General features: G+C 50.6%; 1 protein-coding gene across 1 annotated transcript; it reads left to right on the forward strand.

Annotated features, from left to right (window-relative positions):
- The first annotated feature begins 10454 nt into the window (after positions 1-10454).
- LOC128727564 (keratin, type I cytoskeletal 9-like) lies at positions 10455-11999 on the forward strand. Its single transcript, XM_053821494.1, has 2 exons — positions 10455-10460; positions 10545-11999. The coding sequence occupies exons 1-2, from the start codon at positions 10455-10457 to the stop codon at positions 11922-11924; spliced, it is 1386 nt and encodes a 461-aa protein (XP_053677469.1). The 3' UTR covers positions 11925-11999.
- Positions 12000-15961: the final 3962 nt, after the last annotated feature.

Below are 15961 nucleotides of genomic sequence, written 5' to 3' on the forward strand. Positions count from 1 at the left end.
GCATTCCACGCAGCGCACGGAGCACCCTAGCATGACCTCAGCCGATCGACGGTCCTAGCGGAAACCGCGGAAGGCCTCCCGGACCGTCGAATGACGAATATTGGCTCGCGCGTCGTCGTAATAAAACTGGTAGAACGGCTTTAAAACCAACATAAATCAATCTCGCTGCCACACGGCACTATTACCCACTCTTGTCGTCCCGTTGGTTCAGCGAGTGCATCTCCTGTGTACCGTGGTGAAGGTGTGGTGGGCCGTCTCGCGTGCACTCGTCGTTAGGTCACCCCAACTGCAGCTGCACCAACGCGCCAGTGCAACCGGGTAGTCAATAGAAACGGTCCTATTTGCTTAACTAATTTTTTGCTGCCACCCGCAAACGTTGTTTAGTTAATTAAAATACTTCGAACAAAATATATCTGCAACCAGAATTAAAGGATAATAAACTCCAAAAACAAAAACGATTAAATTTCTCATCCCAGCTGGACGACTGCTTTGATTGATTTATTGCTCTCGAAAAGTGCATTTGTCCACCGAGCCTTTTGCGCGTCTCCATAGTTACGAATCCAAGCAGTTTTTGTTCCACTCCCGCCGAGAGGTCTCACCGTCATTTGGCCATCGCGAATGGGAACCGTTTAGCTGGTTTCGTAAGGCATGTGTGTGTGTGTGTGTGTTTATTTTTATTTTTTTTGCTCCAACCCCATTCCCCCTAAAGTCGCTTACTTTAAACGATGACTGCAATTTGCCGTAAATGCCCATAAGATTAAGCCCCACGCCATCGCGACGATTCCTCCACGGCTGGAGAAGTGAAGGTGAGTCAGCCAGTGAGTTGGTACCGCGAGTTAGCTTCAACAGAAAATAAGAAAAAAACCTCTCGTTGTGTCCTGTGAGACTGGCCGCTGGAACGCATTCGTATTGCGCTCGTGCGATCGAAAAGGAACGTCACCGTCGTCGTCGTTGTTGGGCGCCCCACTGCGGCAGATAAGAAGATGGATGCGAAAAATAATAAATATCGAAGATAATTTCGCTTGCATCACAGCGAGGCGCACACTATCGCGCGACCCGAAGGACACGTCGGGCATCTCGGCATCTTGCGAGAAATCAGACCACCCGCCCCTGAACGTAAAGCGCGGACAATTGGCAGCGATTGGAAAGCCGGCCAGTTGGAAGCCTCTCTCGGTTTTGCTCATTGTGGCCCGGCACCGCGGTGGTGGTGGCCAACCATTTGGCCTCATTTGCCATTCATGAGAGGAGACCGATGTGATCGATTAAATGCTGATTGCATGCTGCAAGCGCGCGGGACCCTGTAATTACTGCCCCAGCGAAGGGCAGCCCCTCGTGTCTCGTGGCGTTTGCCATGCTTTATTCATATACCAACCGCGCCGCTGCCAAACGCCACGAAAGCCACCAAAACGGAACCCAAACACGCTAACGATCGGATCCGTGGATACTAATTGTACGCCTGCTCGTCGCGCGCGAGGTAAATGATTCATTCCGGCTCGTCGCTAACGTTAATTAAATTGAAGGGATTATCATTGCGATATGTGCCCGGGGGGGAAACCAGAACCGGGGTGGTTGTATCGCGTTCGGGTCGCTCGTGGGTCAAACTGTACGCCGATGGACGCACGCGTTTGACTTGAACTCGGCGAAGATTGCCTGTTGGCGTATTAAACATTTAACTCGCAAGGCCAGCAACCGTACCGGACAGTCGCTTGATGAGGATGTGCGATAGGGGATAGAAAAAAAAATTGATTGCACGAGTGCACGAGTTGCACGCGGTTATTCATGAGAGCGTGAGGGAAACGATCTTGAGAGGGTTTTTTTTTCATTTGTTTGTGCGATTTATGTGACGTTTAAAATGTCAAACTGATTAGAAGGCTATGGAATGTGGAAAAGTGACGCGTATGTGCTTCTCGTCAAAGAAGGCCATGAGAAGGGAGTCTTAAAAGCTCCCTTATGAGAACGTTTGAAGAAGGCATTAATGCACTTCGAAAACGATGGACCAACCCCTGCCGGATGCATTCTACTGCGCGCTAATGGCTTGGCAGGTTGCATAACGGAGCGGTTCTAAAATTCGTGCCGTGACTAAAGGCAGGTTAACCATAACGATCGCTATCGAATGGCTTCCCTTTCGGTCGATCGGTGTGTGGGGCTGACCGTTACGACGTTAAATCAGCGCCCTCCCCCAAAAAGCTACGCTGCGCTCAGGTACGCTTGCAAAACCGTACAATCGCAAAACAAACTGCATCCAACCACCGTGCCAGACGGAAAGCGCGAACGTTGGACGCGCTACATTGTAAATCCAACCTGCGAGCGCATACTGGGTGCGATTTAAGCTCCCATCCGACCAACATTGACGAGCAGCTTTGTGGTGAGTTTTATTAAACAAATCACGTGCTTATTTGCTTAATTGCCGGTGCGGCGGCTTTCTGTGTAATAAAACGCCGATCAAGCTTTTCCAGCAGCACCGCTCCGGTGGCTTCTATCCTCATCACAGAAAATGATGGGCTAAATAAGTTGGCGCACCAAAACCCACCACCCAACGTCCAACAGTGCCCACACTCGCACCTCCCCCAAAAAGGGTGGGGAAAAATTGCAGCAGCGGGCGTCGATGCGCCTTCGAAAAATACATCCCCCCTACTCGAAACTAAAGCAAACAACAATGAAGCGTGCAGCGCGAAGAATGCCGGCTCTGCCGGTGTCTGGTCGTAATAAAACCACTTACCGTCCCTTGTAGCTCACGCTGCACGCCCTTATCGCAATCATAATTCCTGTGCGCTTCCCTGCGCGCGCCCTATCTTCTCCTCTTGCTCTGAGATGCAGTTTTTCGCAATTGCACGACCCAATGCCCTTCTGGGCTTTCCAACCCACCCCAACGCTGTGCCGAACGTTGGGCAAACTTTTTCGAGAACAACCGAACGAACGAAACGGACGGTGGCCCTTTTTCGTTTTGCCCGTCGACCTGCCGCACGTACATGAGCAAAGGGTGCCACCAGCACCGAAGTGGGTGGAAGGTTTTCGCAAAACCGGCATCATTATTTACCGCTGCTGCGGTGGGAGCAACACGCCAGGTTCAGGTCCGAAAGCTGGGGCCTCTTTCGCCATGGCTTCGGAATTATATAAAGTATAATAATTTATTGATTAAATTGTTTATAATTTCGCTTTTTATGAAGATATTAACCCGATAAGAGCGCCGGAACGAGCCAGCGAGAGAAAGAGCGACCCTATAGGGGGTTGTCTGAAGGGTGGTTGGGCGCGTTCTCCCTCGTCTCGGGCAATCTTTGAACGCCATTTTACCTCCTCGTCGGCCAAGCAAGGGCCAAACCTTTCATGAAGCCCTTCCACCGCACACGAAAGTCGTGTTCGTCCTGCAGGGTCCCAAAAAAGGGAGTCAAGAGATGCACTTCATTCCGTGGTACGGTGTGTTTGTTGGAGAGGAGGGCGCATTATCATCGACTGGCGTTCTTTTTTCACTTCTTTATCTTTTGCTTTTGCTGCCCGTACTTTTTTCGCTCCTCCAGGCGGAGGTCGCCGCGTGTCTTGTTTCGGGAAGGGCGACCTCCATCACGACTCCGTTTCGTGTTGCTGTTCAAATAATAAACTTTCGGGGTAGATCGATTTTCGTCGTCTTCGTCGTGTTTAAGACTTTTCCCCCAAACCCGCTCAGTTCGTCCTTGCCCTTGTGCGTCCGTGCAGCTTCTCCTTTAGCCCGGCGGTGTCGTGCGATCGCGAGTGCACTTGGACAATGGATGTGCCTTTTTTTTTGGTTTTTTTTTTGAGGAGAGAGAAAAGATCGGAGATGCGCCATTGGCCAACCTGCGATGACCCGCGCGAGCCCGAGTGAGCATTGTTCTGGGGAAGGAAAGATTAATACTATCTTAATTGCGGACAAAATTTAACGCAGCAAAAAAAACAACACCCCTTTGCTGTGTTCCACAACCAAAAACGACGAGAAAGCTGGCTTGGAAAAAGAAAACCTCGCGATCACATCCATCGAAAAGCTCCACACAACGAGACCTTGCGAGAGAGATAAAGGATCAGGATGGGGGGATTTTGGTTTCTTTTTTTTTGTCGATGCAAGGAAGGAAGATCGTTTCGAAGCTTGGAAAAAAATTCTCCCCGTTCCCAATGAGCGCATTTATTCGCTAGGCTTTGGAATGCGTTTATGTGGCGAAGCATAGGCATTATTTCGGTCGATCGTACCGGTCCGTCTGAGCGCACAAATCGCGAGGATCTTATTGTTTTTGGGGAAAAGATTACATTAAAAAAATAAAGAGTAAGCAGGAATGGAGGTTAAGTACGTTTCGAACCCCCACAACGTCCCGTATAAGATGGTATCTATATTACGGGAAAATCCAAACAGAGAGGAAAAAAAAATGGCAGAAATATGCACCTATAAACCATCGCATCTGATCGCGAGGCTGATGAAGCTCGCGCACGTTTGAGGTTTTTGATTGCTTCACTCAAATAGATCGCGAAAAAACCCTCCCGGGTGGCCGCGTTGCTTTTGATCGGGATGGACTCCCGCCAAATTTCCCGAACAATGCTGCATTCCGGAGGGTTCGATTTTGTGTTGCCCTTCTTTGCCACTTTTGCCGGGCGTTTGCGCCCCCTTCCGGAGAATCATTAATTTCCCAAACGCATCAGTCACGAGACAGACCCGCATCAAATCGCCGCAACTCTGAACCATTGTGTGCAAGGTGCAACTGCCAGGATGCGTGGCAAAAGGGCCCCTCACGGGCGGACGGCTCGCTTAACAAATGAACCAGGATGCGGAACTGAGAATCAATAAGCGCTGCCGTTTGGAAATTAAATATCGTGCCGCGCGCGCATTCGATCAAGGATTCCACAACCGCCCAGTGATTGTGTGTGTGTGTTGTGCCGCCCAATTGGAAATGGGTGAAATTGATTTGCCGGCTTTCCCATCGCCAGCGGCGGCATTCGGGTGAAAACATTCCCACCTACGCACCGGTTCCCTCTTTTGACACTCGAGTGGTTTCACCGCGCTCTACGCCGGCGGTCGAGCGGGTGAAAAGTTGCAAGTCAACGCAGTCTCGTGGGACGCGCAAGAGAAGAAGCTGGTGTTTTTTGGACGGGGGAGGCACGCAGTCGGGTTCCGAAAGAACCGAGAAACCCTGGCACCATATGCCGGGACCGTAACGAGTGCTATGGGAAATCGCTTTGCTACCGGTATTAGCGGTTAATTTGATTCCCATTCTGATGCGTGGCCCGCTTTTGACGGCCGGGTGTTTAGCCGCTGCGAAGCCTGCGCTCAAACCCTTGATGAAGGGCGTTCTCGTGGTTGCATTGGTTGCATTCGAGCGCCGTGGTGATGGTGGTGTGTGAAAGGGGTTCGATCGGTGTGTGCGGTCGAGCGCATTTGATGCTCGAGCAGATGACATGCTAATTCGGTGGAAAACGCCATAAGGCGAACCGTGGTTGGAAGCCAATCCGGCAAAAGGCGGTAGTAGTTGAATTTCGGAGCGAACGGAGATCACCAGAATTCCTACCGAACCGAATGGAATTAGCTGTAATATGCCTTACACAGGGTGCATCATTTTTTGTTTCTCTCCTTTCTTCATTGCTTATTCCCTGCGCAAGCAACTGAACTGATTTCGACCGAATGCTACGACGTCGGAAACAGAACAGCAATTATGAATGGGGCGGAGGGCTCTATTGCTTAACCGTTTTATTGACAGTCTGAAATGAGTTTCGAGCTTAAATTAGGTGAGAATGGCGATACCGCCACAGGGCAGGCAATAGCCTCTTTACCTGCTCATCTGCATAAGCATAAATGCAGGTAACGGTACTGGAGGAATTTTAAGCATAAACCCATAAACGCATAAAGCCACGATGACCTTTTGGGTTGAAGCAGCTCCGGTTGTATGTTGTTTTAGAAATTAAAAACCAATTTTTAAAACACGGGATGCGTAACGAGCTGTTAACCATTCGTGCTGCGCGTTTAAATAAAAGGACACTCAGGGTCGTCTTTCTAACGATCAACCAGCAAGCAAGCAAGGCTTTCAAATTGCGTACCCCCAAAAAGCTCTCGGTAATAAATAACTCACCCTCTTTTTCGGGTTTATGGTGAGTGATTTATGAAAAAGCCCCCACTGCAGCTGCACTGTACGGGTGGAATTTGCAAATGATCTGCCAACAAAGTGAGCGAAAGAACGGAAAGCACTTAAGGGGACTTATTTATTGGGCACTCATTTATCGTCACAATACGTACACCCGCTGGTGGTGATCATCCTCCCGTCAATGGATGATGGTTGGCCTGGGCCGGTGTGTGTGTTTTTCCCTCTCTCTCGATCACCGATCACCTCTTCCGTGGCTGCCCGATCGGACGCCAATCAATCATATTTTAAGGTTGAACTGAAGCTAGAGAGAGAGACCGAGAGTTATGTTCCCATAGCACAAACAAAAAGTTGATTACAAAAACCAATAACTCAGCGATACGGTACGATTTCAAACGGGTGGTTTTGGGGAGGAAAATGGTCGACGGGACGGGAGATTTGCTCGGTCACGCTCGATCAAGATCTGGCGCTGGCGCTTTTTACCTCCATAAGCGGGACCTTTTCCCGCCGAGGCATCATCTCGCGAGGGCGCGCTTGTTCGCGTAGGGGCTCCAGATAATTACAAACTGTATCACATCTTCATCGAAGGGCTATGGACCACGGTTAAGCTGCATGGTAAATGAACACAAACGAAACGGACACCGCGTACCGAAAGGCGTCCGAGAGAGAGCATGACCTGTACGAAATCGAACCATAACTTGCCCAACCAGGCCGGTCAGAAGCGTGGACTCGCGAACGAAAAACCAACAACAGACCTCTAGGTGAAGGAAGGATGAAAAACCACACACACACACACCAGCGATAGGGACGTATAAAGATCTCACTCTTGCCTGGTTCGCGGCCAGGGATCACCGAGCTTTGCATCGTCGCCCGGTCGGACGATCCCGAGCCGGCAGTGATAATTGGTTCGTAACGGTCATCAGATATTTTTGATGTTTTAATTAACGGAAAAATCTACCCCGGCACCGGCCAGGAGCGCCGGGTCTGGGATTTTTAGCTGGCCCGAGACCGGGACCGGTCTCATCATCACCCAGAGGTCGGTGCCGTCGACGGGAACGCAAAAGCCCAAAGATCGGTGGGCTTGCTAGAACGGGAAGCGGTCCATTTTTGAGGTTCACCCAACCCTTTTTTGGGGGAAGCTCACTAGAGCCAGGCTCAGCGAGAAATGGAGAAGCGTACGGAATCGACCGTGGCGAATGTGTGAGCCCACCCGATGCACACGGTGTTCGACACGGCGTACGGTCGGTCGTTCGATTTCGAAAGTTCGAGAGCCATCGCACGCCGTTTACTGGGGAAGCGAGGTTCATCGGTGGCCAGAGCAAAAGTGAGCACACTTAATCTTAATAATTAAGAGGAATATACCCGAGTGTGCACGGCCCTAACAGGCAGCACCGTATACCTTTTGAAGGGCTGCTTTCGATGGAGTCGCGCCCACATACACCGATTAGAGAGAGAGAGAGAGAGAGAGAGAGAGAGAGAGAGAGAGAGAGATCGGTTGGGTGGAGCACGTTTTAAAAGTGCTCAATGATTTATGGACATTTTCATAGGTGCCTTAAAAGCTTAATTGAATAAATATTTTATCAACGATTGGTGAGTCGTGGTGAGGCGTGAACCCCGTGGAACCATGCGGAAGGAATAAACCCGGAACACAAATACACCACCGGTGCAGTCGGTGCAACCAGGACGACCGGTTTACGGTGCAGTGCAAAACACAACGGACATAATTAGGACCGAAATACGTGCCGAAGTACGGCATGCGCGAGCTGAGCATTAACTAGGTGAGGTGAGCTTAATTAAGATAGCAATGATTTATTCCCATAAAGTGGGTGTGGGTGTGTGTGATGTTTTCATAATTGTTAAAAGCTTTTATCGATGCCGATGGGCAATCGCGAGCATAACTAGCGAACGCGTAGCGAAACATTACACCAACGTGCGAGTTACGGCAACAAAAGACGTGTGTTTTTGTTGGATTAATTTGCAAACTTTAAATGCACCCAAATGATGCAGTAAATTATTCGAGGAACGAAACAACTACACACCAATTCCCGAACGTTTCCCCGGGTGATGGTTTGCTGCGATTGATTTTAAAACGCCGTCTATTATTCACGATCACAATCAGCCTACTGCGGTGCGGGTTTTCCGGCCCTGTTATGCGTCTCATTTCAAAGGACTTCAAAATGTCCTTCGTCAAATGTTTAATACCATTTCCGGCCAGATTCCGCCGGCCAGTTGCGGTATTCAATCGGTGTGCCCGTTTTGTGAGCCGAAAGGTCCTTTCAAACGCGAGGCAAATTGTAAGACAAACACGGGCGCCACGCGGTCGTTGTCCGTTTCAACGCCTTCAATGGGGTTTGGAGGGCGATAGGACAGACATGTTTGCCAGCCAACACAATGGAGGAAGCTCCTCGAATTTCACTGAATGTTTGATGAGCGAATCCTTCCGATCAAACCCAATCGAATCGCTCGGTTACGTGGCGCTGCCGCAGGATATATGCCGGCCAATCGCACACGGGAAGCCCCAGGACGCGCTGGTCGATTCGAGAAGGATTCGATTTCAATGGCACGCGGCGAGAATCGATCGATCTGGTTCGCTGCTGGACTTCATGAAGCGGCCGGTCTCTCATAATGCCCCGGTAATTATGTTAAAAGGATAATTCGCTTATGGAAATTAGAAATTAATTAACACGTCGCCTCCATTGGCGCTCCTCGCGGTCGATGAAATTGCCGGTTCACTTTCGCACCCTTTCGCTGTGTCCAACACACACAAACGCACTCACACTCACACTCGCACACATGCCGCGGGCGCCAATGTGCGCCATTTATCCGATCGATTTGTCAGCTAATTCGGCCATACGGCGAAAGATTACCGTCCGGAAGTCAATCAACGCCCGGAGTGACCCGGGGAAAAGCCAATTCCGGCACGCTGGCATCATTATTGATGCGTGCTCGAACCGGTTTCCGGTTTTGTCTTCCCAAAAACGGATGCGCTGGACGCTCGAGGGGCTCAGGTCTCCGACGGGAGTCGGTCAATATTTGCACAAACCTGCCCTGCCCGGCTGCCTGTCTGGATGCGTCTTAAAGATATCAAACAAACGGACGGTGAGGTCCAAGCGGGATGGGTTTCAGCCCTCGAGGGATTTGCTTAAACACTCGCACGCTCCCCGGGGGTCCGAGTCCTTGCTGCCCATTAGTGGTGGCGCCTTCCGTCTAGACGATCGTCGGAAGGCGCCTCTCGTGGATGGATGCGATTGTGTCTGGAGAAAGGGAGTCTTAAAGCACAGCGGATTACAAATTCGATGCATTTTGAAGAAGAGCTGTGTACACAGGTTTGGCGAATATATTGACCTAGCTTTTGGAGAGGTGATTTTTTGGGAATGATTATTTATTTTTTGTGAAAAAATGATCTTAACAAAGGGAAAGGTCACTCTATTTGAACACCTTTCAGACGTTGTATAACCACACTTTAGGTCGCTAAGTACGAGAAATCCATTCGCGTACGTCATAAGTGAGAAATGATACACATTTTTAAACTATCACCCTCTAAAAACCCACCACCAAGATCCGCTGGTGTTACGCAAAACTACCGCTTACTTCCCACCGCACGATCATCATCATCATCATCATCATCATGGATCGGCTAATCTCCCCATCCCCCGTTTGTAACAATGGCCGGCTATTGCGCAATGTGTAGTGCGGCATGATCTGTTCAAACAAACGCCCCTTGTGTTCGATCCCCGGTAGAAGAGCTCGCATTTCACCTAATGCGCGACGGGATTTTCCCTTTCATAGACCCCATGTTCCTTGCCACCTTCTGGCTTCTGTTTCGCTTCTGCCGAGCCCTCGTGCCCCACTTGCCATCGGGTTCGTCGCGGCGCGTTACACATTTACGTACGGGCTAAATTGGCTAAATTTCATTTGGTTTCACCCGGTGGCTATGGTGAGATTTGTGCGGAGTGATTTCTTTTCCGTGTGCGCATGCCCGTGAATGCACGGTTGGCAGGAAGCGACCCACGGAGCTCCACTTGTCTCGCTAGGGGGGGGGGGGGATTTTGGCATCCCCCAAAAGGCCCGAAGAAAAGCCGCATACCCGAAGCTAACGCGCCCGGACGAATTTGGCACCGCGCGGTTTCAAATTAAGCACCCCCCCACCATCACGCCTCCTTTCGTTTTCCCGGGTTGCAGTGACAAATGAGCCCACCGATCGCTACCGGGATGTGGGAGGGGGAGGTGGATGGTGGCCAAAAAAAAGTGAAGAAAAAAAAAAGCCAACCCCACGTGCAAGAAACGGGTTGCATTATAAAATGCGCGCCCGGCACCATCGAAGGCATCAGTTTGCGTTTTGCGCTTGCCAGTGGACAGGAACACGACTGGGAAAAAAGCACGATGAAGGTAAGGTCCTCGGGTGGTTTGAGAACTGTTCGCGATCATCCTAGCAGAGTGTAATTGATTCCTTTTTGGGCGTCCCAAAACTAGATCTTCTGCCTTGTACCGTTGCTGGTGACGCTGGCATGCATGGCGTCCGAAGCCCCGGCTGCTGACTCCGGTCTGGCGAGTAAAGTAGCCGGAAAGCGCAATGTTTGGGGACTTTTCGTACCGGGGCAGCATGCACCGATCCGTCGGGACAGTCACGAAGGTTTCGATGGTGAGGGTAAGCATCATGAGTATGGTCACGCCACGACGCAAGGACTCGGCCATTACGAATCGACGCATGAGGAGTACAACAGCTGGAAGCCTCTGGAAGCCGTCGGTCACTACGGTGGCGGAGAAGGCGGTGATCATGGGGAGGAGGGCGAAGAGAAGCACAACTTTGGGGGTGGTGGTGGTGGTGGTGACGGACACGGAGACTTCGGTGGACATGGTTTGGAGCTGGGTGGAGATCATGCGGCATTGGGCGGTCATGAGTCCTTCGGTGATCATGAGTCGTTTGGAGGACATCAGCAGAGTTTTGGAACTCACGAAAGTCTCACGCTAGGCGGTGGTCATCACGGATTTGGAGGACATCACGGATTTGGCGGTCATCAGGAAGTTGGTGGAGGACATCACGGTTTTGGAGGACATGAGGGAGGTTTTGGAGGACACCATGAAGCGGTTGGTGGACTTCACGGATTCGCTGGTTTCGGTGGACATCAGGAAGCTGCTGGAGGACATCATGGAGGATTTGGAGGTCACCATGAAGGAGGCGGTTTTGGAGGTCACCATGAAGCAGCTGCGGGTGGTGGACATCACGGATTCGGTGGTCTCGGAGGACACCATGAAGCAGCTGCGGGTGGACATCACGGCTTTGGAGGACATGAAGGAGGCGGTTTTGGAGGTCATCACGGATTTGGAGGTCTCGGAGGACACCATGAAGCAGCGGGAGGTGGACATCACGGGTTTGGAGGACACCACGATTTCGGGGGTCACCAGGAGCACAAGGAACAACCCATCAAAGAGCTGCACCTGGACGCGGAGTACGAACACAGCGAGGACGATCACCACAAGGAACCGAAGATCAAGTACATCACGGTGACGGAACGGGTGCCAGTCCCGTACAAGGTGACGGTCGAGAAGAAGGTCCTGGTGCCGATTAAGGTGCCGTTTACGGTCACCTCCGAGAAGGTGGTCCCGATCGTGGTGGAGAAGAAGTTCCCGGTGGTGGTCGAAAAGCACGAGATCATACACGTGGACAAACCGTACGAGGTGAAGGTACCGCACAAGGTCGAGGTGCATAAGAAGGAGATCATCAAGGTGGAGAAACCGGTGCCGGTGAAGATCGAGAAGAAGGTCCCGTACAAGGTGGAGAAGCCGTACATCGTGCACAAGCACGTGCCGGTGAAGATTTGGGTGAACGTGAAGAAGGAACACCACGATTGAGTGGCGGCGAGTAGGCAGTAAGCGCGTAGTGATAAGAAAAACCCCATTCGTTATAGTTCTAAGCTTCAATCTGTACACCGACGAGGATCGTGACGACTGAAAACGCATATATACGCATATATATGATAGCCTTTTTCCAGGCTTTTACCCCCCTTTTTAAGTGATCGTCTTTCTTCATCTTGCATTATCACCGAGCCACGTTGATGCTGGTTTCGGGGAAAAACACTGCCACCACATGAGTTTTCCAGCCCCGGGTGGCTTCCAGGAAAAGATGCGCTCCCGTAATCCTCCCCGATGCAACTCACTTACCCATTATTGGTACCTATTTTTTTCACACCCTGATAACGAATCACTCGCTCCGATCGCTCGAGGAATCCATCCCAATTGGTCGTCTTGGCTGCTCGTCGTGGTGCAGCTGGTCTCCGTGCATTTTGAGCCGGAAAATGAAATGAAGCGTGCTCGTAATAGGAAACCGCCCCCAAAGCCAACCAGCCAGCCAGCATATCATTGCCATAATCTTGCTGCACATTATCCACTTAGCTCGAAAGGTGCCGCCAGACGTCGAGACTCTGACCTCGCGCCGATTCTTTGAGCAAACGGAAATGCACTTACACACACGCACGCACGCGTGTACACCACCGGTGGGAGTTTGTTTTTACGAACCGTCAAAGTCATCAATCCATCGTGCGCGTTTGCTCATCAGCCATCACCCCGTCGTAGGAATCGGATTACCGGCCGGCTGGGAGAGAGGTCGATTTTTCACTCGGCAGCCAATTAATAAAAATGACGTGCCGAAAAGTGGGAGAGCAAGTTTTCCCGGCGTTCCCGAAACTCGAGTCGAGCGGGTTGAAGCAAAAAAAAAAAGAAAGGGTTACCGTTTGTCGTCGCCGCCATTCGCCCGTCTGGATGGTCGATTACCGAAACGAAAATAAACACTAGCGTCGGAGGGGTTTTTCGATTTTCCCCCGACGCGCTGCAAACCGAAGCGAGATCGTAAGGGATCGACGAGAGCGGCTAAATTTGTAGTCGCTATTTTCAACACGTGTCCCCGGAGTGTCGGCGGCGCTGCTCGAGTGACAGACATTCCTTCGGTTGTCGCTGGAATGGGAAATGAATGGACGGAAAGGAAAACCCGCCTAGAGCCCGCCGGGAGATCGATCGAGGTCCCGGAGGCTGGGCTGGGCTTGTCGGCGTCATTTTCAAACGCAATAGCGAAAGGCGCTAGCAGGCGCAAGAGCAGCTGTATGTCCGGTGAACAACACATCCGTCTCCGGTTGCATGCGCCACGAATTCCACAAAACTCCCTCCGGGTGCAGGGGATGGATGCTCGTTGGGAGGATTCAAATTTCCCCCATCCCGAGCGCCATTGTGTGCATGTTTTTGTCTCACTGCGTGAGCGTCCGCGTGCGCGCGCGCGCTCGTGTTTATGTGTTTTAGAATTTGTTTCTTTTCGCTGTTTGGTTGCTTCCTCGAAAAACATCCAACCAACCATGGTTACGAGTTGTCCGAATCCCCCAAGGACACACCGGTTCGTCCGGTGCCAGCCAAATTCCCACCATACACCCTTCGGAAAGGTCACATCCTAATTTAGCACTCTAATATCCGGGTCGCTGGGTGAGTGAGCGTTGCAGCGCCGTCTCGTGGTCCCGCAGATGCACCACCGGTACACCGGTACGAAAATGCATGCAACAGGAAACGAAGCCTAATAACGAATCACATGCCGGTGCCGGTGCAAAACGTTATGCTCGTTTCCGATTTCCGCTCGCTGATTGAACCGCCCGGGTGTTTGTGTGTGCCAAAGGCCTGTTTTTCACCCGGTTGCCCATTTCCCCCATGGGATGGGTGATGGAATTAGAGAGAGACAAACAAATGGAACGAAATGCACCAAATTTGTCATGAAAGTTCGTTACTGGCGCGGGTTTGCAAGCTCGATTAGATCACGTGCACCTAGTGACCTCGTTTAGTGGAGAGAATGCAATCGATTGAGAAGGCGTGAATTGCTTATTTAAATAAGTATACTTTAAAGGTTTAACAGGCAATTTGAGTAGATAAACAAACATGAAAATAGATATAATTTACAAAGTGATAAAAAACAATAATCAAATTCAAAATTTAAATAAAAAAAGCCAAACACCTTTAATGTCAACCTAAACAATAAATGTCATTTTTGACTTTTAAAGGTCCACAAATCTAGTAAGCATTGGATACAAAATCGACATAGTTGGCACTGAAATAAAATAAACACACACATTTTGACGTCTCAAAGAAATTCGATACAAAAACGACCAGAATTTGTTTACTTGTAGCGACAATGATAACTACAAATGAACGCACCATCCTGACGAAAAAAAAAACAACCAACAATAACCACAACCGCTCGTTTGTCCCTCTGATAGATGGCTGTTTAAGCTCCGTTCTCAGGCTACCTCACGCGCGCTCTAAGTGGCCCATGACGACTTGGTGAAATGCATTACCATTGCTTGCGGTGTGAGTGTGTGTAACTGAAAGTGGTCCTTGAGCAAAAACAAAAAAAAAACAAGAACACGTTCCTCACCCCGTGGCCAGCTAGAGTACTCGAACACAACGGCGCGGCGTGAAAAAAAGGGCAGACGGCCGCATCCGCGCGCTCGTTATCTTTCTCCACAAGGCGCAGGGTCTCGCGGACCTCGCGGTTTAGGACCCTCATGTTACTCATGAAGTGCATAATCATTTGAGCATATGAGCCATTTCCTCCCGCGGGTACGTTCTCTCGTTCTCTTCCTCAGGGTTCGAGATCGTCATAAATAATATGCACAAACGAGCGGCTGCGGCTGCCTGGTCCATCCGTTGCAGCTTGGTGCAACCGGTGCACTATCGGTGGTTTGCATCGGCATCGGCCGTCGGATGCAGCCAGCCAACCCCGAGTGATGGGTGAGGTCCCATTAGTCGTGTCACCGTGCCGGCGTCGGTTCGTTCTGCGAAATCCATCCGCCAGCAGCATTGCTCTCGGAATGGAAGCAGCACGGCGTCCCAGCACTTTCGGGAAATTCGTGGTCCCCGGTTTTCCGGTGACAAATTTTTTAAACAAATTTACGACCACCACACTGCCGCCATATCCGTCCGCGAGGGGTGAGATTTTTCGGGTGTCAAAATCCGTGCGAGGGTGTCAATGGCAGCGTGTGTGTGTGTGTGCGTGCATCGTGACCAGCTGCATTTCGTGCGAAGCAATTATCACGCCACTCGCTCTCACATGCGCATCTCCAAAAAGGGCCAAAGTGTAGCTTCTCCCTCGGTTGGTTTCGGGTTGTGTTTGGAAAACCCTTGGCTTATGCATTACCCTGCCTGCAATGGATATTTTTGGGACTGCGGCTGATTACCCAGCCATTTGTTACACACAAAAAGCAGCCGTTTCTCTAAGCCTACTAGATCTCGCTGGAAGCCTTAACAAAGGCTGAGGAGGTTTTTGACGTTTGCATCAATTTTGCGCTAGCAAAGGAACGTTGCTTCTCCCGCACATTGTACAGCTAAGTAAATTACTTTCGAACCACCCTCTTCTGCATTCTCTACGTTCTTTGGTAGTGGGCGAAATTAAACGAAAAGAAACGGCGCCCTGGGGTCGCTTTTTAACAAGATTCAACCCCACCCAATGTTCGGCCACAATCGAAGCCGGTTGCGGTTTTTTGATAAAATTAAAGCAAATTTGTCTTCGACCTGCCCGTCGTAAAGAACAAACGGAGCCGAACGGAGAGAAAGTCAAAAGCAGGAAGCAAAAAAAAAAAAAAGAAACCCACTCAAATTCGATCCAAACATTCGCTCAACGTCCTCGAGCGAAACCGACCGTCGGCGATCCTTTTTCCACCATTTCCACCAGGCCAGAACACTCGCACATTCTTTGGGTGCTTTCTTATTTGACCGCTGCTGCAATTCCCTTCCAGCAGCCAGGCGGACCGTGACGCGCCATGAAGAATGGAAAACTTCCTTCGACTACCCCCAGGAAGAGAAGAATCTTCGTTTTTTTTTTCTTCTGGCTTTCGCTTTTACTCCTGCTCCAGCTCGCT

The sequence above is a fragment of the Anopheles nili genome, chromosome 2 (assembly GCF_943737925.1).
Source record: "Anopheles nili chromosome 2, idAnoNiliSN_F5_01, whole genome shotgun sequence".
Classification (NCBI taxonomy): Eukaryota; Metazoa; Arthropoda; class Insecta; order Diptera; family Culicidae; genus Anopheles; species Anopheles nili.